The 22,501-nt window shown below is 40.2% G+C and overlaps 1 protein-coding gene and 1 long non-coding RNA gene across 3 annotated transcripts in view; one reads left to right on the top strand and one right to left on the bottom strand.

Annotated features, from left to right (window-relative positions):
• Positions 1-757: 757 nt before the first annotated feature.
• Positions 758-22,501, top strand: part of TEK (TEK receptor tyrosine kinase) — a 41,830-nt gene continuing 20,086 nt past the window's right edge. Inside the window, exons 1-5 of one of the 2 annotated variants that reach the window (XM_030469794.1) lie at positions 758-1,191; positions 12,698-13,278; positions 17,464-17,542; positions 18,372-18,482; positions 22,028-22,180. In XM_030469794.1, the coding sequence (XP_030325654.1) occupies positions 1,140-1,191; positions 12,698-13,278; positions 17,464-17,542; positions 18,372-18,482; positions 22,028-22,180 (976 nt within the window). In that variant the 5' untranslated portion in view covers positions 758-1,139. The remainder of the gene's footprint in view (positions 1,192-12,697; positions 13,279-17,463; positions 17,543-18,371; positions 18,483-22,027; positions 22,181-22,501) is intronic. The other variant, XM_030469796.1, reaches the window with a different exon arrangement.
• Positions 5,018-8,600, bottom strand: LOC115600627. Its single transcript, XR_003989084.1, has 2 exons — positions 8,479-8,600; positions 5,018-5,176 (listed from the first exon to the last, which is right to left on the bottom strand). It is a non-coding gene; the product is annotated as an uncharacterized LOC115600627 (long non-coding RNA).

Raw genomic sequence — 22,501 nt, 5'->3', positions numbered from 1 at the left:
CCTCTGTGAAATCTACACCAACTGAAGGCTTAAAAGATCTTGCTAAGGAAATAAAATCAAAATAGAATCAACCCATACCCCATTTCCAAAATGATGCTGAACATTCACTTTTCTGTACTTTTGTAAAAGTCACTCTGGGTGTTAGCATCTTGGCAGGACTACAGGACTTTCAAATGCTACATTGTCATGGGTTATATTTAGTCAATGGGTAAATATGATTGCCCTTTATTTTCAATTCTGTTTGTATAGCTGAGTGCTGCCTTTCCTTTTTTTCTTTTTTTTTTTTTTTTTTTTTTTTGGTGTGGTTTTCTTTGTATTTTTCCCTTATGTTTTGTTTTACCTTCTGAGTTTTGAGACCCCCACTAAGTGATGTGGGCATTTTAATCCCACTGAAGTCATAATAACTCTAACTTGGGTGTGATTTATTATCACAAGAAGTTTTCAGTCTGTTTCCAATTGTCAAATATAGAGAAGAATTGTTTCCAGTGAAGCACATGAAATAATGGAGTAGTTTGCTGGAATGTGGTTGGCTTTGATCTGTACTGGATTCATCTGGTTGGTTTGTTACTGTTTACTTCATATTTTCATTACTGTATGCTGAGATGCATTGCAGCCAGCAGCTTACACATTAATTTAATAAATAAGGGAAAATATGATAGCACCATGAGAAATTAGCAGATCCGCACTTTGAGGAGGGGATGACACTTTCTCCCTACTGTACCTAGGTGGAGGAGCTTTTATTTGCACTCTCCCACCTACTGGAGGATGCCATCATTGTTCCTATTTTGCTGACCGTGACCAACAGCAGTCCCCTGCTTCTCCAGCAGCTCCAGATAACTGTTTTGATGGATTGCTGGATGGACGGAATTTGCACTGCCCTGCAGTCCCGCTGATACAAAATGCCTTTAAGATCCTGCCTTTCCCATCCTAATCTACAAAGGAAACAGGAAAAAGGAACTTAAACTCCCTGTACTCAGACAGCAATGAGACTGTTCCAGCCTGCGCCAGTGCTATGATTTCTTGCCTGTGACTTGTAAACAGCGTACCATGCTGGAGAAGAGTAACCGGTAAACGTCCACCCTGAGAAAAGGATACTCCATGAGCAACTGTAAGAACTGGATGGATATATTTTGGAAAGCATGGACACTTTAGCACATCTAGTTCTCTATGGATTCAGCCTTATGATTTCAGGTAAGCCTTTGCTTTAATACCTGTGGTTGACCTGTCATGCCTTTCTTGTTTCTCATGCAATGTGCAGGCAAAGTGCATGACTCCCTGCTCCTTAACTCAGCACTTACCTTTACAGATTTGAGTACTTGCATTTGCTTCAATGAGTCCATTTACCTCTGTGCAGCCCTCTTACAGCAAGTGAGGGCAGCACTGTGACCAAGCTGCTGGGGATGGTTTAGCCACATGTAGAATCTGCTGCTACCTCTTTTTAATTGTTGGAGTAATTTGTTGACACAGACAGAGGCTACAGCAGGGTTTCTCTTCTGTCTAATGGTATTAACTTCTTCAAAAAGCTCACAACTTTGAAACCATTGGTGTCTTTCCCCAAGAATATCTGCTCTGTGTCTGACTTTATGAACTGGCTGTGTGGTGGGAAGCATGACAGTTCTTGGTATTCCAGTATCTGATTTTAGACAAGTTTTTAGATAGACAAGATTCCAGAAGTGGAATCTATATGAAAGTCAGTGGACAAAAAGGGAACCTTATATAAGATCAGTTAATAACACTTCAAATACAGCTAAGGAATGGTTCAGTATTACCAGCAAATATCATTAGTTCGGCAAGTCAGAATTTTGTCATAAGACATCTGCAGAAAAGGTACACAGTAAGACTATACTAATGTAAATTTAGTTTATAGTATTTGGAGAATTAATGTTAGAGATGCTTTGCTGAAGGTATCACAAGCAGAGCCTGGAGGAAGCCTGTTCTCATGCCATCAGATTCCTAGTTGTTTAGCATTTGAGTATTGCTTTCACCATCCATATTTTGATTTTCTAGACAGTTTGTTCTGGGTAATATACCAAGCAAAATCTGTAAAACAGAAATACAATTTACACGATAACCTTAGACTCTTAACTCATTCCTAACCATTTCATTGAAATATGCATATGTTCTTCCAGTCCAGCAAAAAGGTAATGTGCTCTAAAACTGCAGGTTGCGCTGCAATGAAAACCAGAAAGCAGCAAGAAAAAGCAGAAGTCCTCATTGCTGTGTAACTAGCTTTAAAATTCCCAGATCTTCTGGATTAGCAGCATGTTAATAGCTAAGTGAAATTACGAACAAATCAGTTTGCGATTTTACTTTTGGCACCCATAAAAGGCTAGAGATTAATACAGGCAAAAATACGTTTAAAATCTGTTGAATATATGTTTGGTAGCATTCTTATCTAGCCATTGCTGTAATAGTCTGCATATCGTTTACCAATTCCTCTTGTGTGGCTTTTGATTGTGCACTTTGATTCAGCCTATTTAGCCCTGAGATCACTACAGCTTTTCACTTGAAGGAGACAACCTGGTGCTGTAAGCAGCATGAAAGAAGAACAGGAACTCCAGTTATCCCAGCTCTTTTTCCTTGTCTCTGCTGTTTCTCTGCATCAAAACATACAGCTAACTGACACAGCAGGCAAGCAACACTTGTTAAGTCACAAGTAGGGGAAGAACAAAAGTCGTCTGCAGAGATTAGCTGTAAACAGGGGCAGTGCAGACAGCTCGGTGCTGAAGAGCTGCCAGTCAGTGCCGTTTCCACAGGGGCTGAGCAGCGAGGTGTGTGCTGTAGTCACACCCATCTCAATAGATCTGTCAGCTTTCCCGCTTTTGTTTGAGAATGATATCATGTTTCCTGGGGCAAGCAGTGGAAGACAATGCGAGCCTGCTTTCCTCTAGATACTGCAGGCGGAGTTCAGGAAAGCAGGAATGACATTCCCTGAGCAGGGGAGGCTTTACACTCGACGCAGACGGTGAACTGGCTTAACCTTGTCCCCAGTGACTGTGGGCTTCTCTGGGTGTGTTGCTGGGTAGGCACAAAATCCGCTCCACCCTTTTCCAGAGTGAAGACTGTTGGCTTAGCTCCTGTTAAGAGAAATGGCCTTTGATTTAATGTCTTTTTTTGTCGTCATTGTTTTAGTAACAGTGCTCCATTTGCAGCTAGAGCTAAAGATCTGGTCTGGAAGGTAACATTCAAAATACACACAAATGCTTACTTTTGCACTGTATATATGGCCACTGCTTGCCATAGCAAATGTTCAATTAAACTGACAAGGGGTTGAATTTAATCCTGTTGGGATTTGTGAAACTAGACTAAGCACCACCACACGTTTTTTTTCTGGTTCATTCTACTCCAGTCAACATTTTGTAGAATCAAAATGACCCTGGAATCCATCCCGAAGTATAGATTCAAACCCCAAGGTTGCAACTAGGTACGATCCAGTTAAGTTAGTTAAGTCCTGACCAAAGAGAGCTGCAGACTCACCTATTCCCTTGGAAAGCAGAGGAAAAAGCAAGGAATGAGTGTCAGACCTCACGTTTTGCCTCTTAACATCCTCAAATGGTCTGATAATTTGCTTTCAGCTTCTCATAGTGGGCTAACTCTCAAAAATGTGTAAGCCTTATTTTAGCAAGATGGCCTCTATCAGTAAAAGAGATTTGTGGAAACCAGCAACAATTAAAACCAGTTTCAAGCACATTTCTTTGACTGTTTCTGGCAGGAAACAAATACATTGTCCAATGTCTCCCTTCTGTGAGACAGACAGAATCTTCTGTGCCATAGCTTTGCTCTACCAATAAACTTACATCTAAAAATACTGTATTTCTTTTTGTGTGTGTGTGTCTGATTTAGCTTTGGACCCATATATGGTAAAAGACTCAAAAGGTTTATATTAGCCTTTTAAGAAAGGGTAACAGTGGAGCTAACAGTGGAGTGGCATTCAGTCGTAGCTCTCTAACATCCCCATTGATGGCTGTGTTTTCTTTCGGATCAGTACAAAAAAACCCTGATAAATTGTGTATATTAACATTATTATGTGACACATTTACATGTTTAGAAAGTTAAGCAACTTTTAACATACATTACCATACACACAAGCACCGTCACGATGCTGTAGGCTCTTCAAATTTACGAGAAGTCATATTTTTTAGTTAGATCGGAAAAATTCTAATAATAGTTTCAAGACCTGTTTTTTTCTTGCTAAATTTAACTTAACCTAAAGAAAACCTGTATTAACCCCTGGTTAATACACACCTGTGACCGTGAACAGGCATTCATGTTAGAATTTTATTCTTCCCATAATTGAAGGGACTAGGCCTGTGTGAGTATCTTCAAATATGTTGCTGTCAGATCAAAATAGCACCTGAACTTCAAACAGTGTGTCTTATGGCTGCACTGGTGGGGTTTTGAGCCTTCCCCCAGCCAAGGAGTGGATACAAACTATGTTTGAGTTTTTAACCTCAGTTAAACTATGCTGACTAGACATTACCCTGACACATAACCTTTCAGACACCTAAATTATCAAACTACCAATGTGAATTGCAAGGTGAATTTAAAATTGGATTTCATTTCTTGTTCCTGAAGTGTATTTGATTTGTGAGACAAAGCAATCCCATCCGCCTGCCACACTTAGGTTGTTTACCGAGAGGGAAGAGTATCCTGGTGCCTTTTTTATGAGTCTGAAATTTACATGTAATTTAGACTCTTCTTGATATATAGCCTTCATCTAATCCAGAAATGATAGTCCTGCCACAGGAATCACTGGTTGAATCTCTGACTTGCTGAATGTGTGTTTCTGCACAGCTTTTTTAGGGCAATCATGATTTACAAAATCGATGGATGTGTCTTATGGGAGAAAGAGAGCTGTTCTGGTTTAGTTACCTTGCTGCCTATATGTTTGCAAAGAAACAAGTTCCAGCTGTGAACTAACTCATTGCTCCTTGACTCTGCAGCTAGAAGGCAAAAACAACAGCAGGCAGCACTGTACACCGACCCTAAATGAAATTACAAAAGTGGTCTGATTCTCTCTGGTTTGTCCTTTTATTTTTTAGCTTTACAGTTTGCTTTTGGTGTATGCCTGATTCAGACCCAGTGAGAGGTAGAGTAGCTATCACGAAGCCTGTGTTCCCAAAGGCCATTTCAGCAGCGGGGAGTAATCAGGAGTGAAAAGACATTGCATCAGACCCTGAGGAATAAAATATAAAAGGGTGAAACGAAATCATGCTACATTGACAGATGTTAACATATGTTATTGTTTTAGATACAGATATCATATATATACACACATATATATTAGATTTTGGGGGTATTTAGTAATAATTAAGCTGGTTGGATGGATTTTTTTTTTTTGGTTGAAATTTCATTTAATGGAAAAAGGGAAGTTGTAACATTTTGCAATAGTCTGACACAAGAATTTCATCTGAAAGGCGTTAGGTAGACAAGGGGGAGCATAGAAGTCAGAGGGACTCACTGCAGCTAGCAGCTTGCTTTAGGGTGAGAAAGATGTGGAGTTGGTCCTCCACAAAGAGAATTACCTGAGTTGGAAACCTGATCTGTATTGGTCATGTAGACTTGAGCCTGCTTGGCCCAGACCCATCTCTTAAACACACAAAACCCCTGTTCGTCTTGCTATGGAAAACCAAGAAGTCATTCTGATGTGGAGAGTGTTGGGTAGGCACAGAAGAAATGAACCAGAAATGGATGCACCTTCCATTCGTGTGAGACAGATGTATATAGTTCCAGATTCAGCTCCCACTGTGGTGCAAGATCTGTCTGGGACTGGGTGGATGAAAATCTTCAAGAAACTCTAATGAAGGCCTGTCCTCCAAAGATAGTATCAACCCTGTGCTAGTGGCAAGATCATACTTAGGATGCTGTTCCACTGCAGTTTCAGTGGAGACGTGGAGAAACTTGAGACTTTCCTGTTAAGAGTTCAAAATGCTGATTGTTTTTTAGGGTACAGGTTCGATAATTGTTCCTCAGCTAACACCCAAACTAAGAACATGCACTAATGATGTTAAACAAGGGTCATATCACAGAGAAGTAAAAAAATCCATCAAAATTAACTTTGTAATTCATCACTAGGAAAGGCAAACACTTTCAGGGTGTGAAGATATTAGGCATTTACTATATTCTGAAAGGGTTTTGAAATGGTTCATAAATGACATTTCTGTATTCAAGAGTAATATATATAAAGTTTTTACTTCAAGATTGGTATTTTGCTTGCCTGGTATTTATTTGCTTTTTGCATTTTGTCAGCCGGTCTAATGAAGTGGCTTGGTTAATTTCTCCTTTGGACTGCAATAGGTCCCTCTTGACAGTGCAGTTCCATCTGCACTTCTGATTGTGCTGATTATTTTCTTTTGTGTTATTTTCAGGCTGCCACTAGTCAGGGCCCCGAGCCTCATTAGTCACAAAGTGTGCTTAGCACCAGAAACATCTTCCATTACTCTACTCAGAAAAATCAGTGGGAAAGTGAGGGTACTGTACAGGCAAAAACATCCTAGAGTATGTCTATCCAGCAGCCAGCACTCACAGGCATTTCCAGACAGTTAACCTTAAGCATGTTGTATGCACTGACACATGCTATGAAGACTAATTGATCGCCTATGTTATGTTGCATACTTCATCTTGGTACATGCTCACAAGCAACATACAGTATACATATGCAGTATACACAGTAGTTTCATAATGCAATTTATAAGCACCACCCTTGTTATGGACATACTTATTCTTGCTTGCAAGTACTTTCTTGATGGTAGTACCCATATTTGGCTAGCTGCAAATCCAGCCAGATGTAGCTGAACTACAAATATGTCCTAGTCAAGCTATCCCACATTCCTTATCCTTTTTCAGCATTACCTAGCATATTGTCAGCTGTTTGTTACATGCAATTTCTGCTGACATGTTGTTTTCTGCTTGACTTGCTTATGGTCAACAGCAAAAAGTCACGAGAAAGCATCTTTCTACATTTTGGTTACTTACACACACATTTAGCCACCCTCACCAGGAAACCCCCAACCAAGCTGCACCAGTGATTCTTTTCTAGCTTTTTCATCTTAAAAGACTGCTTTGATGAAATGTAGAGAAAATAATTATATGCTAATTATATGCTATTTTACAAGAAGGCATTTGCTTCACCTGCTCCAGATGTACCCAAGTGCCTGTAAGAAACCATTAGCTTTGACAGACTATTTTATTTGTCACACTTGTGCTTTGGTTTTCCCACTTCTGCTAAGTAGCAAAGTGGTGTCCTGTCACTAATTTTTTGTCTCTTATTAGTTTCACAGGACTTTCCCTCCATAAATACTGCCCATTTCTAAGGGCAAGAGTTCTTGGTATTTGAGCTGTGAGCTGTCCCACAGCTGCCCAGTAGCATCACATAAGATACAAGGAGTAGTATTCTTTCCATGGACAACAAGAAAACCTCATTGGAAAACGTGACTTTTTTGCTCATTTACGAGCTGTTTTCCAGCAGTATTTCTGACTCTCTATTTTTGCCCCGCTGCTGCTGTATGGCAGAGAATCTTAATCTGTTTGGGTAATAATAACTTCAGCCCTGTTTTCCTGTGGAGGACTGAGCTGTCAGAGGAAAACTTGCCTCACTAGGAGAAATTACCTGAACTGCTGCTATCTTTGCTTCCCAGGACACTAAGAGACTACTGAGCCCATACAATGAATATGTGATTTCAAAGCTCCCCCTCACTGCTCCCTCCCTCAATTATTTACTTTTTTAAAGCATGAACAAAAAATAACTAAGATGATTGATAAATGTGGAATGCACAGAAAAAGGGAAGTAAAGACTGCCAAATTCTGATGTGGCATATGTTCCACTCTCCATATGAAAAATATTGCCAAAGAGCTTGATTATCTTCCAAATTAGCTAATTACTTAATAAAAAAATAAATTTAAAAAAATCGATGTAATTTATTAAGCACTTCCGTAAGAATTAACCAAAAGCTATACCTTTTTGGCAAAATTGCTTACATATTTGCCAATTGTGTTCCTAAATAGATAAATTCTTTTAAACTGGCATGTGATTTACAGAGAAAAATACCATTAAGGAGGGTACACCTGATCTTGTAACTACAAAACAAGGGACAATGAGAAATGCTGAGATGTGGGCTATTTAGCAAGTTAGGTTTGTTCTAAATCAAACAGTATTCTTCCAAGCAGTGGGAATGCCTGGTGGTGTTTTTTAAGAGACTTGAAGGAGGAAGGGTTGATAATTTGATAGTCTGGGACGCATGTTTCCATTGGTCTCAAAATGATTTTTAAATCCTGCAGTGTGTGTTATATGCAACTGACTGCTTTACTTTCAGCATAACACCAAACCTAAACTAAGTACAGATTCAATTTTTTCCCATTTTATTCCCCTTGCTTCACCTGATGAAAAAGGGGTGCAATTTACTGGAATTTTCTGCCCTTCCTTTTTCTATTAAATAATTAGTACTTTAAAAGTATTAACCTTTCAACTTAACCTCTTACCACAGCTCTTCTTTTTCCTCTATTATGCTCCAAATGCCAAGGGAAGGACTTCCAGCTGCAGGACAACCACAGAATCATAGTAGGGCCTGAATCATAGAATCATCACTTCGAGCAATTAATAATAAAGCTTTAAAAATATAAAGAAAACAAATACATAATTAGATGTGTAATGTCTAAACAATTTTCTTTCACTAGTAGTCAATTAATAGCTAGAACATTTACTCAGAACTTTGCATTCTCAATACACCTTGCAAATATGGACTAGTGATTAAATATGTGTTTAGGGGGCAGTGGGATATGGTTATCCTTTACCTTGATGGAGCCGATCCTGCTGGCTGCTTCTTATGTTAGCCACTCCACGGTATTGAACACTTTTCCAATTACGAGGCAACTTTGCAAAGGCCTCACATTAGGTAGAACTTGTTTTGAATATTACCATGATTTTCTTGAGGCCAGACAAGAGTTAACACAATAAATCTAGAAGTATTTGGGCAGGACCTTCTGAGACAAAAGGACAAATCATAACACTCGTCTGCTCTTGTAAGGCTTGTGCTGTATGTACTTATCTATGGCATTAACTATCTCAGCTCAAGATTGCCGCATGGTTTTATTCTCCAACTAGTGTCTATCACCAATTCTGATCTAGGGAAGTGATGTTTTAAACTTTCTCAGAGACTTTCTTGCTCTTCGAGCACACCTGTGTCTGGGATGTGTTACAGGGAATTTCTGGGAGCTGCTTCTTCCAGCTGGTCCTCGCTGAGTTTTGCTGGTGCAGCACAGCACAGAAAACGTGATGACTCTGTGGCTGTATGAATGGCATTTTGATAGGGAATGAGACCACACAGGGGCTGCAATGGCAGCGGGATACACACTCATTCTCTGTTCAGCACAATTTCCCCAGGAGAACATGTACTAGAGAAGTTGTGAAAAATACAGCCAGGTATCACCTAGCAAGGGAGAGCACAACCCTGTAGTTAAGGGTGAGCCAAGAGGAACTGCAAATGTCTCTCTGCGTTCATTTTGCTGTCTGGGTTATACTGGGTGTGCTGTTATTTAAACTGACTGAGTCATGCCATTGTAGAGGATGTCATTTTCCCTGTGGTGGAAGAGGCCAAAGCACTGCACCACAATGAGTGTGTGTCATAAATACTGGGCAATGAATCCTCTCTGCATGTTATCTCCCATTTCCAGCATTAGCCTTTTGCAAGTGCTCTGTCTTCTCAGAATCTATTTGCACGCACAGCAAATTGCCTTCCTGATAAGGTCAGTTCTTCAAGGACCAGGGCAGGAGTCAGAGGAGTTTTTCAAGGAAGCACAGAGAACTGTCAAGGGTACAGGGACAGGGAGTTTCCTGCCTGTATTTTTTGTGCTTTTCTCAGAGGGCTAAATCCTGCTGTCCTTATTTGGTCCTTACATACTCAAAGTCTTTATTAACATCAAGGGTAGGATTTGCCTAAATTTTGCTAGAATAAGCAAATTCCTTTTTAGCAAGGACAGTTGGGTTATTTTAAATTGCATTACCAGAAAGAGATGCTGTAGGAATCCCTAAGCGTATCTGTATTTTACACTTTGATGGGGCTTTTTCCCCCAGTTTGAGGGTAGCAGCTCTCAGTGGAGACAAAGAAAGCCTTTCTATCACTTCAGAGGCTGAGGCTGACTTTAAATTGGCAGTCCTGCTAGATTCTGAGTTTAACTAGTGAGTTGCTTTCAAGTTGGTGTGCTGCTAGAGTGCTTTTTTTCTTTTTTTTTTTTTTCCCCTCAAAATACACCTAAAGCATAGCTTTTCTTACTGCAAAGATTTCATTTGGATATATTATAATTTCTGCTTGCAGTATATTCCAGTTGTGAAACCTTAGCTGTCAAATTATGCCTGGCATATAATTCCATGCTTATGCATAGGTAGTACTCCCTTTTAGACAAATAAAGGCCTTCCAGTGTTTCTCCAGGAAGACATGAAACTCAATCTGTGCTCCATCTGCCTGAAGCAGGTGTCTAGGTTACTCTGCAGTGATTAATATGACAAAACCCCACATATATTTAGACAATCAACCAGAACACTATCCATCCACCAGTGGCTAGATTTTAGTTCATCTGGAATAATCAGAAGCGTAAATAACTAATACACCTGAGTGATGGTTGTTCTACACCTTGATTACACAATTTAATTACTACAAAGAAATAGAAAAGCTTTCAGCAAATGCCCTGAATCTACTTTGCTATGTCTTGCATAGGGATCAAAGGCAACATGAAAGCTAGTCCTCAAAACTCAGACTTCTACTACTTTTTCTCAGTGTATTAAAATGTTGAGATGCAGCGAGGGCAGAAGTGTTGTTTTCATCTTCCAATCTGGAGTCAGAGGCATAGAGAAATGCTAGAGAAATGAATCTTGAGCCTTGGATGAGCAGCCATCCTCTGTAGGACCCCAGAAACTTGGGCCCATACCTTTGTATTGGAAAGACACTTGCATTTCTGTGCCCTGTGGATGCTAGGCACAGTCCTGATCTGCAGCACCTTGCCTCACCTCAACACAGATCAACACGTCAAGTCATGGAGTTTGGAACTAGATTTGATTCTGAGTTTCACAGAAGTCTGCAGAAATTAGGATCTTGCAGTTTATAATTTTAAGATGCTCTACCTGGCATGTGATCCTTTTTGAAAGAAACTGAAGCCCTCTACTTTCAATGTTGGTCTCTGTTGAATTACATCTGCCTTCAGCTGATGCGTCAGGCCCATAAGGAGAGCACAAATGTTCCTCATATATAAGTAAAAATGTAGAGATAAATGCCCTATAAAATGAATGCATGAGTGTGGCCTGTTTCTATCACTTACTTCTGTAACTTTGTTCGAAGGATTTGTTTTTGTAACGTGCAATGGGATGAACTGACTTCACTGACCTGCACCTTTATGCAATATGCAACTGTAGCGGCCCTGGCATCCTTTCCGGAAGGCTTCATTTCTCCATTATGTAACTGCAAGTTATCTGGGCTGGCACATTAGAGGGTGGTAACTGTGGCAGGCTGGCTGGGTGTGGTGAGCCTCAGCGTGCTGTCAAGATACTTTGGTCCCCAGAGTGGCTGCTGGCATTGAAAGCAGAAGAGGACCTCCTCCCTTGGCCCCAAGCACTAGAGAGATGCATGCAAAGACTGCAGTCAGCACTAAGACCTTTCGACCTCCCTTATCTAAGACTATAACCCTTCCTTCCAATCAGAGGAAAATTTGGAAGCTGAGTGGCACTAAATATTAGGTGTCTCTGTGTAAATACAAAACATACTTGTATCCAAAGCAGGAAAATAGATGTGATGAATAAAAGAAATCAAGTATTCTTCCTGTTTCAGCTGGAAAAAATGTTACTGTTTCCCTTCTCCTTACCCTGAATTTCAAAAGTGAAGGGAAACGCCTGTTATCTGCAAATTGTTGGTTATGGGAGAGCTGTATTTCCCTCCTGCTATCTGCATTTCAACAACTAAACCTGTAGCACTCTGCCAGGAACTGTTTTAATTAAGCTTGTAGCTACCATTTTCAAATCTCCATGTATTTCTGGCAGTTCTGTTGAACAAATGGAGCCATTTCAATTGATTTAAACTTAACCTCATAAAAAACCGGTTTTACTAGTGCTGCTGACTTGCTCTCTGTTTCTGAGAAAGCTTCTTTATGCCACAGTTCTTGCCGCTGTCTGTCAGGGCTTCAAATGGTTAACCTGGGCATGATTATGAAATGATTAATCCAAATTCATAAAACAGCTGGCAAAAAATACGACTGTTCAAAGTATTGCTAGTTCTTATAACCAAAAGATATATCTGCTTTACATCAATTCATGTGTATTTAATCCATGTAAAGAATGTAAAAGAAACACTATTAAACTGACCCTGAAAATGATCCACAGACCCTGTTACCAGCACCATACGTCAGGCATTTATGTACATGTCTAACTATTCAAAGATACATCTGCTTCTGCATCCCATGGTTTTCCAAAAGAAATTCCACAAGTTTGTCAACTTATTTCCTCTTCTGAGAAGAACAAACTCCATCTGTTTATGACATAAGATGTAAATCCTTAAGTCAATGTAGTGGAATAGTTCATCTACAGTCTTCCTATTTTGCACAGAAGCTGTGCAAGAGAAACCCTGCCTACTGGGTGAAACAGCTTATCTGGTGATTTGATCAGCATCATACACAAACTCTGTAGTAAACTTTTTTCACTTGCTGCTTTTTTCCTTAGGTAAAGTGGAAGCAGCACTGGACCTCATACTGATCAATTCATTCCCTCTGGTGGGCAACTCCGAGACAGCACTTATCTGTATCACTTCCAAGTGGCGTTCCCGTGAGTCTATCACTATAGACCGAGACCAGGAGGATGTGACAAACCAGCACCGGGAACCACTGGAAGTTAATGAAGATCTGAAGAGAGCAACAGCCAAAACAGTGGTGTGGAAGAGGGAACAGGCCAGTGAAACTATTGGAGCATATTACTGTGAAGGGAAACTCAAGGATGAGGTGACAAGGATACACACCATGAAGATGCCGCTGAGAGGTACTGTATGGTGGTCAGATCAGGATTCTGTGTGTCAGTGCTTGCAGGCTGGCAGTTATCGCTGGTTGACACAGGCGGGCACCAGCATGGCAAGGCAGTCTGGAGTCAACAAAGACAGACTTGGCTCAAGCCCATGTTTTTTAATGAAATTCAGAGACAACCGGTCGATACTAGCTGCTAGTCATTTCCTCACGGAAGTCAGTCAGACATGTGTAGGTATTCTGCCTGTGCCTGGCTACTGCCAGGAACACAATCAGGTGGCAAATAAGGTAAGTACTGGCCTCACTGACCTCATGAAATAACAATAAATAACTCCTGCACTGGACTTTTCACATCCCAGACCCTTGATTTCTAAACATGCTTCCATTTTAAAGTCTCAACAGGTCTGAGGTGTAGACAGCCAAACATCACTACTCTTTCCTTAATAAATAGGCAACCTGAACCTAGAAAATAACTGCCTTGCCTAAGGTTCACTAAAACTACAGATCAGCAACACTGGATCAGCAGAGTCTGTGTCAGTATGAAAAAACCCAGTCCAGCTCAACACTGGAAGGAAACTCCAGAGAAGTTTTCCAAAATCTAAGAAGGTTATTCACAAAAATATGCTATGCATCTCACTATTGACTTGGTTTTGGGTTTAAGGCTAGGCACTGTAGAAAAAGAAAATATGGCAGAGAGATGGTGGGATGAGAAGGTGGGATTTCCAAGGTCCAGCATTCTAGCCGTTAAATTACATCTTCTTATGTGCAAGCTTTTACTTGTCTCTGGACCTCACTGGACTTCTGGGACAAGTTCCAAAGCAGAGATCACCATAAACTACAGATAAGTGCAAGAAATGTTGGTTAATTTTCTGCAGAAAATCAACTTTTCAAAACTTCATCTGATTTTTAGCGGACTTGATTGTATTTCTAATGTTTTGTGCCACGGTCTGTGGGGAGACTTGACACTTTTAATCTTTCTTTATAAGGTTTTAGTAAGAGCAATTACCATTGTTGGTATCTTCTGAAATTATATAGCAAATTCAGAAAAATAGATTTTTCATTTCCAAAGCTACTGCTAGTGTCTCTTTGCATCTTACAGTATGTGAATGTTAGAAGCAAGGTTGGCAGGGCAAGTGCCTTTTTCTCTAGCATATGTTTTCTCTGACAAGTCACCAAGAAAGCTCTGCAGATGCAGGCTGACAACTCCGTTGTTTTAAAGGAGGCTGCAATGAGAAGGAGATAACAGTCCATGGAAAGTCAATGTGGCCCTGCCTGTGTGGCAGAATGCCAGTGAGCTGAGCGCATCTCCGACTGTCATGCACAACAACCTCTGTGAGTGGAAGAGTGTCTTTTGAATCAATCAGGTTTTTGCACTTGGTATCTCTGGACCTAGGAGCAGGGAAAGTAATCAAACTTTGAGAGTTTCCTATGTGACCAAAGTTGTTCTAACCAGAAATAACACGACCCTCACACCAGCGGTAAGTAGGTTCCTTTGAATAATTTCTGGGTTGAATCCATTTCTCAGACTATCTCTGCAAAAGCTTCCACTGACAAAATTTGAGCTAGCAACTTGCTGATGAGAGCATATAATCTAATCAGGCTAGATGGGTGAGAAAGAGGCACAACAGAAATTCTCAAAGCTATTAAAGTGCACAGAGAGAGGAAGAAAAGGTCAGTGAAGGACTGTGAGGTTTGGCAAAGCATCTGTAGTTGGAAAACAGGCCTTTTTCCCTTCTATGTTATTGTCTGAATAAGTTTTAAAGGCAGAATGTGTTTTTTAATGCCAAAAATTGAGCAAGAGTTGAAATGTGCAGTTTCCTATAGAGGACACAAAAGGCACAGGAAGGAGAAGCACTTCTGATAATCCAGTCACTGTTTCGCAGCCTCAGGGCAAGAAGCTGCTGAAACACTCACTAATTACTAATCATTTGGGTAACCCACTGATGTAATTGGGAACTGTCATCTGCCTAATTATGTACTTCTCAGTTACAGTGAAGATTTTTGTTGTATAACACAGAAATATAACAGGTTAATTTTCCTATTTTACTCTACACATGTGCCATTCTGAATGTAACAAGTCCATTCTCCTGAATTCTCTATGGGCCTTTGAGCAACCTGGTCTAGTGGAAGATGTTCCTTCCTGCAGCAGGGGAGATGGAACTGGATGATCTTTAAGGTCCCTTCCAAACCAAACCGTTCTATAATTCTACGATTATGGAATACTCATACACACAATAAGAGGGAACAGATTATGTTTTATATATGTCTGGGGAGTAATGCTTATACTGTTTACAGCATACATATCTAGAAAATAACAATATATAACCCGTTCTGCATCTAGTCAAATATAATTTATTGTCGTGGTTTGAGCCCAGCCGGTAACTCAGAACCACACAGCCGCTCGCTCACTCCCCCCCCCACCCTTCTTCCTCCCCCCGCTCCCGGAGGGATGGGGAGGAGAATGGGAAGAATGTAACTCCCACGGGTTGAGATAAGAGCAGTCCCGCAACTAAGGTATAACACAAAACCACTACTGCTACCACCAATGATAATAACGATTAGTGAAATAACAAGGGGAGAGGATACAATTGCTCACCACCCGCCGACCGATACCCAGCCCGACCCGAGCAGTGATCTGGGCCTTCCGGGTAACTCCCCCCAGTTTATATACTGGGCATGACGTGCTGTGGTATGGAATACCCCTTTGGCTAGTTTGGGTCAGGTGTCCTGTCTCTGCTTCCTCCCGGCTTCCCCTCCTCCCTGGCAAAGCATGAGACTGAGAAAGTCCTTGGTTGGAATAAACATTACTTAGCAACAACTAAAAACATCGGTGTTATCAGCGTTGTTCCCAGGCTGAAAGTTAAAAAACACAGCACTGCACCAGCTACTAAGCAGGAGAAAAATGACTGCTATAGCTGAACCCATATATGTTTTATATATGTCTGGGGAGTAATGCTTATACTGTTTACAGCATACATATCTAGAAAATAACAATATATAACCCGTTCTGCATCTAGTCAAATATAATTTATGCAATTTGTCTACACAATAAATGTGCATTTTCATACATGAAAGTGAGTTTCCCCCACACAAACTCTCCAGAGTGGGCAAAGGGACAATAATGGAAATGCTAGCAACAGAGCATTATGGCACTTGCCCTGCAACTCAGTTCATTATGTCTCTATAAGGAATTGGCACACTCGAGATGTGAAATAATGAAATACAAGTCACAATCTAAAAATATGTTGGAACTGAGCCCACCAGGGAGTGTGTGTTCCTTTCCATTACAACAGTACTCTGAAGAAAAAGTCTTGTGGTTAAGCTAAACGATATACAAAGAAAAGAAAATGGGAATGAAAAAGTTTAATATCTTGTTAAAACAATTAGTAATGCCTCACTAAATTTGGTCCAAAACCCTCTGCAAGTAAACCACTTAGGATCATTTGTAATTAGCAATTCATTTTTGGGCAAGCTGTTGAATTTTCTTTTCCTAAATAAATCATGATTTTCACCATGCATTTGTTGTAACTTCTAAATCAGGGGTTGACAGTAAGTTTGGACTGCTTTCAGTTTTGTTTGCTGGTTTCTAATGAGATCTTATTTCATTATTCTGTATTAGAATTCTATGTTTCTCTAAGATGTAGTTCAGGTACCAGTGCCTAGGTAAGATGTCAAATGCTCAAGAGATTCCTATGCATATGCTTAGTATCATGCAGGAACAGTCCTGCTGAAACCAATTGGATAATACTTACCATGGAATGAAAACTCACAGCAGAGGCTCGGAGCACAAACACTAGAACTGCACAAAGGATAGAAATTCCATTCTGCAAAGAACTGTGAGTTTTCAATAGTTGTTTTATTTCTAAGCAGAAATAAAATATTAATATGTTCAAATTCTCAAGGAAATAAAATTTTGGGAGAGAGGCTGGCTTGGATTGATAGAAATGTCTTCATTTTTACTCAACTTTTCTTTCTTTAATTTTACATCACATAACACAAACATTTTGACTTTTAATTAAAATGTCATCCTAAAATGGAAGTATTAAAATGTTCTTTCCTCAAATATTGCATAAATACTACCCTTCTGTCCCCCTCAGGTTTTACTGGAGGTACTAACACAGTTTCAGCCTTACACAAACTGCATGTAGCATCTATCTACTCGTTTTTCACAGCTCTGTTACATATATAATGTAATAGAAAGTTAGTTTATAATTTTTTCTCTGCTTTCTGATTGTATCTCTGTGTATTTCTTTGCCACCAAACTCCAGCTAGAGACTCCAAATTTGTCTTCTGCAACCATTGGTATGAACCAAAGTATACTTTACTGACAGTTTTCTAATAATGAACAGAAAAAAAGAGGCATGACTATAAATAAATGTCAACCTTTTATGAAGTTGTTTAACAGTTTGTACTAACTTGTGTATGTGTTCCTTAAATAAAATATTCCCAATGAAATAAATGTGACTTTAATAGAAATGGAACCTGTGCAAAAAGGCAGAGCTGACTAGAAGCATGAACGGCTCTTCAAGGATTCCTTCCAGCAGAGGCTCAGGTGGGTCTTTCTGTCAGAAAGGTCCCATTCACCTTGCTGGGGAGGTAGCAGAGCCAGGCTCCCAGGAGCACAGCAAAACCAAGATGCAGGACAGGCTTGCCCAAGAAGAATTTGCACAGGAGGAACTCTAAGGCTAAACAGCCTCAAAACCAGAAGGACAAAAGGGGCTGGTGAAAATCAATGCCTCACTCCCCTGGGTGATGTAAAAGGGAAAGTACAGAGGTGTAACATTCTCACTCAGATAAAAAGCTGAAGAGTTTGGAAGCTAACTTTGCCTCATTTTAGAAGTTTCTGTGTTGTTTTTTTTTTGCTATACGACAAATCAATGACAGTATGACATAACAACTCAGAGCTAAAAATGGTCAGAAACCTGAATTGTTCTCAAAAAACTTCATAGCTTTCGTTCAGAATTTTCCAACTAAATGAAAGAAAGCATGCTTAACTTCTAACTTACGTTTGCCAATGACAGCTTGTTCCCTACAATACATTTTCCAGTGCTTTACTCAGTCTGCTTAAAAAAGGTCTCAAGGGATGAAGAAACTTTGGAAAGTGTTATACAGACAGTTGGAGCTCGTAGTTAGGAAGTGTTTCCAGTTACTCCACCAAAATCCAATTATTTTTTTGTATTTCACGCCCCATGTTCGGGTGGCAGCCAGAACAAAGAGTTGAGGTTGCTGGTAAGAGAGTCAGTGTGTGCTCTAAAGAAATTAAAATGTCAAAATCTGAGTCAGGGCCATGCTGTAAACCATTCTCAGCTTTCAGCCCACAGACTAGATAGAGTTAACAACTGCTGCTATTATTCCATACTTCTGTCCTGTTCTGTTTTCAGCCTCATTCCACCCGGTGGCATTAACTGTTACAGCAAATAAGGGAGAGCATGTGAATATTTCCTTCATTAGAATGGCAGCAAAAGAGGAAGATGCAGTGATATACAAAAATGGTAGGTAATTAACCTTTCTCCCTTGTCTGTTCTCTTCCTGCTATCAGTCTTAGCCAAGTGCCATGTAACTGTTTTAAAGTCAGTGCTGATGATGCCCATGCTGTGCAACTGGAGGAGACATAATTCCTCATGCATTTAATGTTCCCTAAAGGAGCCACTTGCCATATCAATATATTGAACTGACTTGTTTCTCTTCCAACAGAATGTCAAATTGCCTCTTTATACCTTTGTTTTGTTTCTCATTTCCTTTTTTGTTTTTCTTCTATATTTGCCTGGCTTACTTTAGCTTTTGTTTTGATTTGTTTTTCTGTGCCACTGTGAAGGCCTAGTTACTGCATCTTTATTTATATTTCTACTGCTTTTCAAGTGCATACTTTTCCTTCCTTAAAAGCCTTTCAGAGGCCATTTAGCTTCTATGAAGCACCTCAGGCTAAGAAAAGTAAGCACTAATAATCTACCATTAGAAAGGCAAAACCGTCAACAAAATCTAATCCTTATTTCATTCAACCACAAAAATTAGTCAGGTTGTAAAATTTATGACATCAGCTTTTCTAATTTACATGTTCCCTAAATCACAATTAACTCACTGTTCAGCTATGTGCTGCTACTGCTTGACACTAGTCACTAAAACTCACAGTACCTTCAGAATGTTAGACTGCAACAAATCAGTTGCGGAAAGTCCACTTAATGTATTGGTCCATCTTTACCTACTGATAGTTTAGCTTATAGTGATCTACCAGGAAATAGGGAGGAGGATGAGGTAAGGAACTGTCAACACACTGCAAAAGAATGCATGCAGTGGGTCAGCCTCAACACCAGTTACTGAATATTTGGAGCACTTCTTTCCAGGTTGAAAGAGAAAATAAAAACAAACAAACCCAAACCAAAAATGTGTCTCTTAAAAAGGAAATATGCAAAGCAGAGTTTCTTAAAGACGTGTTTCTTTGCTCTTCAGAGGTTCAACCATGGCAGTGCACAGTGGAGAAAGTTTGCCATCACTTGTCCTTTCAGGGTCCCCAAGGAAATTCCATGATCTCTTGTCAGCATTTTCTCATACAAGAACCAGCTGCTATGTCAGGGCAGAAGGGCTTATAGCATGATGCTGCCTCAGCTGGGATTCCAACTGGAAATTTGGCAAAAAGCCTCAAATTAACCATGACTCTGGACAGTAGGTTAAGTTCTCCACCTGAGATTACAGCTTAAATAGCATCCCTGAGGATTCCTGATACAGCGGCTGGCAAAGAAAATACTTGTCCTGCTATATCTAACTGTTGCAGTCTTCTACTTCAGTCATTTAAAATACCACTTCCCCCTTACACACACTCACAAAGGCTGTCTAGAGAATAAAACTGTTCTGCTAAACAAGATTGCTTTAAGACACAACATGTGCCATCTTGGAAAACAAGCCACAGAAAGTGAACCTTGCTAACAGCCTGTGAGCCTAAGGGCTTTCTTAATACTTTGCTGCCAAGCTTTTTCTGCGGCTTGTAATTCAAAAGATATGGCCCCCCTCCAAAAACAAAACAAACCCAGCCACAACTCATAGTTTTGAAGCTAATCCCTTTAATTCTTTGCTCTTTTTCTTGTTCCCATTTTCTTGAAGAACTGTTATGTGTTGTCATGTAAACTGACCCAAGATCTTCTTGCCATTTTGGTTATGATCCTCAGCATAGTTTTACATTTCTAGGCTGCCTGATGTTTAACTATAGTCAAACTCATAGTATGACAGTATGTATGATCACAGACAGTAAAGGTCCCGCCTGATGCTGTTTACCTTCTAAATTTTTTCAGCAAAGTGAAAAAAAAGTTGTTTCATGATCAGTTTAACTGTAAGGGGATGTAGAAGGTAGAAGGTAAGGGCATCTAATTTGTGGGAGTGTCATCTGGTGAATGGTCATTCAGCAGAAAAGGTAAAGTCAAGAAACAAGAGAAATAATAAATAACCAGACACACAAACCTCAAGGAGTAGCAGATGACAGAGAAAACATCAAAGGGCAGCTTCTGAGGGCCACTGCAGGAACAGCACAAAACCGTAAGCAACTTCAGTCAGAGCTTTGTAGGTATAAGTGGGGAGTGAGGTTATCATGGGTTCCAGGGGGAAAGAGCAAACTTACTATGGAATGATTGAGAGGGACCATGAGGATGTGTGAAATAATGGGATATTGAAAGAAAGAGCCAAACAGGAGAAAGGGAGGGCTCAAAGTGAACAGGGAAGGAACAAGCATGGGAAGAGGGGGTGGGAGGCAGGTAAAAGATGCTACTGGTCCAGCCAAGCTCTACACTACAGTTGGTTTGATCTTATTAAACTCTATTATTAATTATTCTTCAACATAAGTGTGCTGTCTACCCAGTAGTCATATGTATAATCTGCTAGTTACCTTTGGACCAGACTAGAAGGCACAACAGGTTTGACTCCTAGTAACTGGAAACACATGGCAGGGGTCAAAAGGGTTTGTATGTCTGGGGCTAGCAAATGGAGAGACTGTCTAAGGCCAGTTACATCAGGGACCCTTTTGTGTGTGCAAGTGTGTGTGTGACACACTAGTGAACTTCAAGCCAGCAAGTAGGATAAGAGGTCTGGAAGCTATTAGAGAGGCTGTTGGTCTGGGCCATAAGACCCACTTTTGGGTGTGTGAGTATATGAGGCTTGGCTAGCTGGCAAGTGAGAATAGGATCAGGCTGTCTGGGTTGTTCACATGTATGTGAGTCTCATGTGGACATGCAGTAACTGCAAAGGTACAGTTCTGTCGCATGGGTCTGCTAGTGGCTGGTTTTATTAGCATAGTGAGTGTGAGCATGTGCAGGTATGTTTTGGTGATAGTTGGCTAGACCTGGTGTTAGCCAACTGCAGCAGCTTTGCTCTGGCAGACAAGTCGAAGGAATCCCAAGGGTCCTGAAGTCCACTGGATGCAACTTTGACAGCAACCAATGTTCAAATGTAGCTACTTGGTGATCCAGAGCGATGGGAGAAGACCAAATGCTATTGCATTACTTAGCAAGCATGTATGACCAATTACAGCAAACCTAGAATAACACAGATAAGCTTCCCTGGTGAAAAAAGAAATAGAAGAGACAAACATGTTAAGTCTGGGCAGAAAAGATAAAGCTGAGCTCTGTTCTTGCTGCTTTGGTCTGCTATGGAAATCTTTGTACTACTCAGATTAAATAGGACCTGGCTGGCATTTGCTATTTGACTCCTTCCAGCTACATTAGACTCCTTACAGATTGTTACCTTTCACTTCAGAAAAGCTAAGAAACAAAATTAACCCTTTTAACCACTACATTCGTAGCAACATTCCTGTAAAGAAACACTGAACATGGAGCTGTTTGTCCCATTCATCAACTAAATCTCCTCAGGATTTAGTTTAATTTTTACTTGCACCTCTCCAGTTATCAAAAACTAGTTTAGCTAAAGAGCTGTCAGCAAATTCATAACTAACAAATAGATTCTGTTGCTTAGCTCATCCCAGCTGTCCTTCCTCAATAACCAGTGCAAACTCACTTCTATCTTTAAAGGGTGAATGTCTTCTGTGCTCCTTCTCCAGGTTCCTTCATCCACTCTGTGCCCAGGCATGAAGTACCAGGGGAGCTGGAAGTCTCCTACTCTCGAGTTCAACCACAAGACGCAGGGGTTTACTCTGCCAGATATATAGGAGGAAACCTCTTCACTTCTGCTTACACAAGGCTTATTGTAAGACGTAAGTTCTATTAATGTGTGCTGACAATTAATTGTTTAAAATCATAATGAACATGAAATGAAACATACTATGCCCAAATAAAGGCCAAAATCTTTCTTGGCATAAACTGCTATCGGATTATGTCAGAAGAATTTTTTTCTCAAGGATCTTTGGTACAAGCTGGTACTGATTTAAGCAGCTGAGAGAGAAAAAAAATCAGATTTAGGTTCAATTCATTTTAGCTATTGCCAGGACAGCTTGCTCTCTTCTCAGCATCTCAGCTTTTCAAACATCAAGTAAGTATGAACACAGAAGGTGGCACTGGGTCTCCCATGAATATGA

This window comes from Strigops habroptila, chromosome Z, assembly GCF_004027225.2.
Source record: "Strigops habroptila isolate Jane chromosome Z, bStrHab1.2.pri, whole genome shotgun sequence".
Taxonomy (NCBI): Eukaryota; Metazoa; Chordata; class Aves; order Psittaciformes; family Psittacidae; genus Strigops; species Strigops habroptila.
The sequence above is the reverse complement of the archived record's forward strand: the minus strand, read 5'-3'. Positions and strand labels throughout refer to the sequence as shown.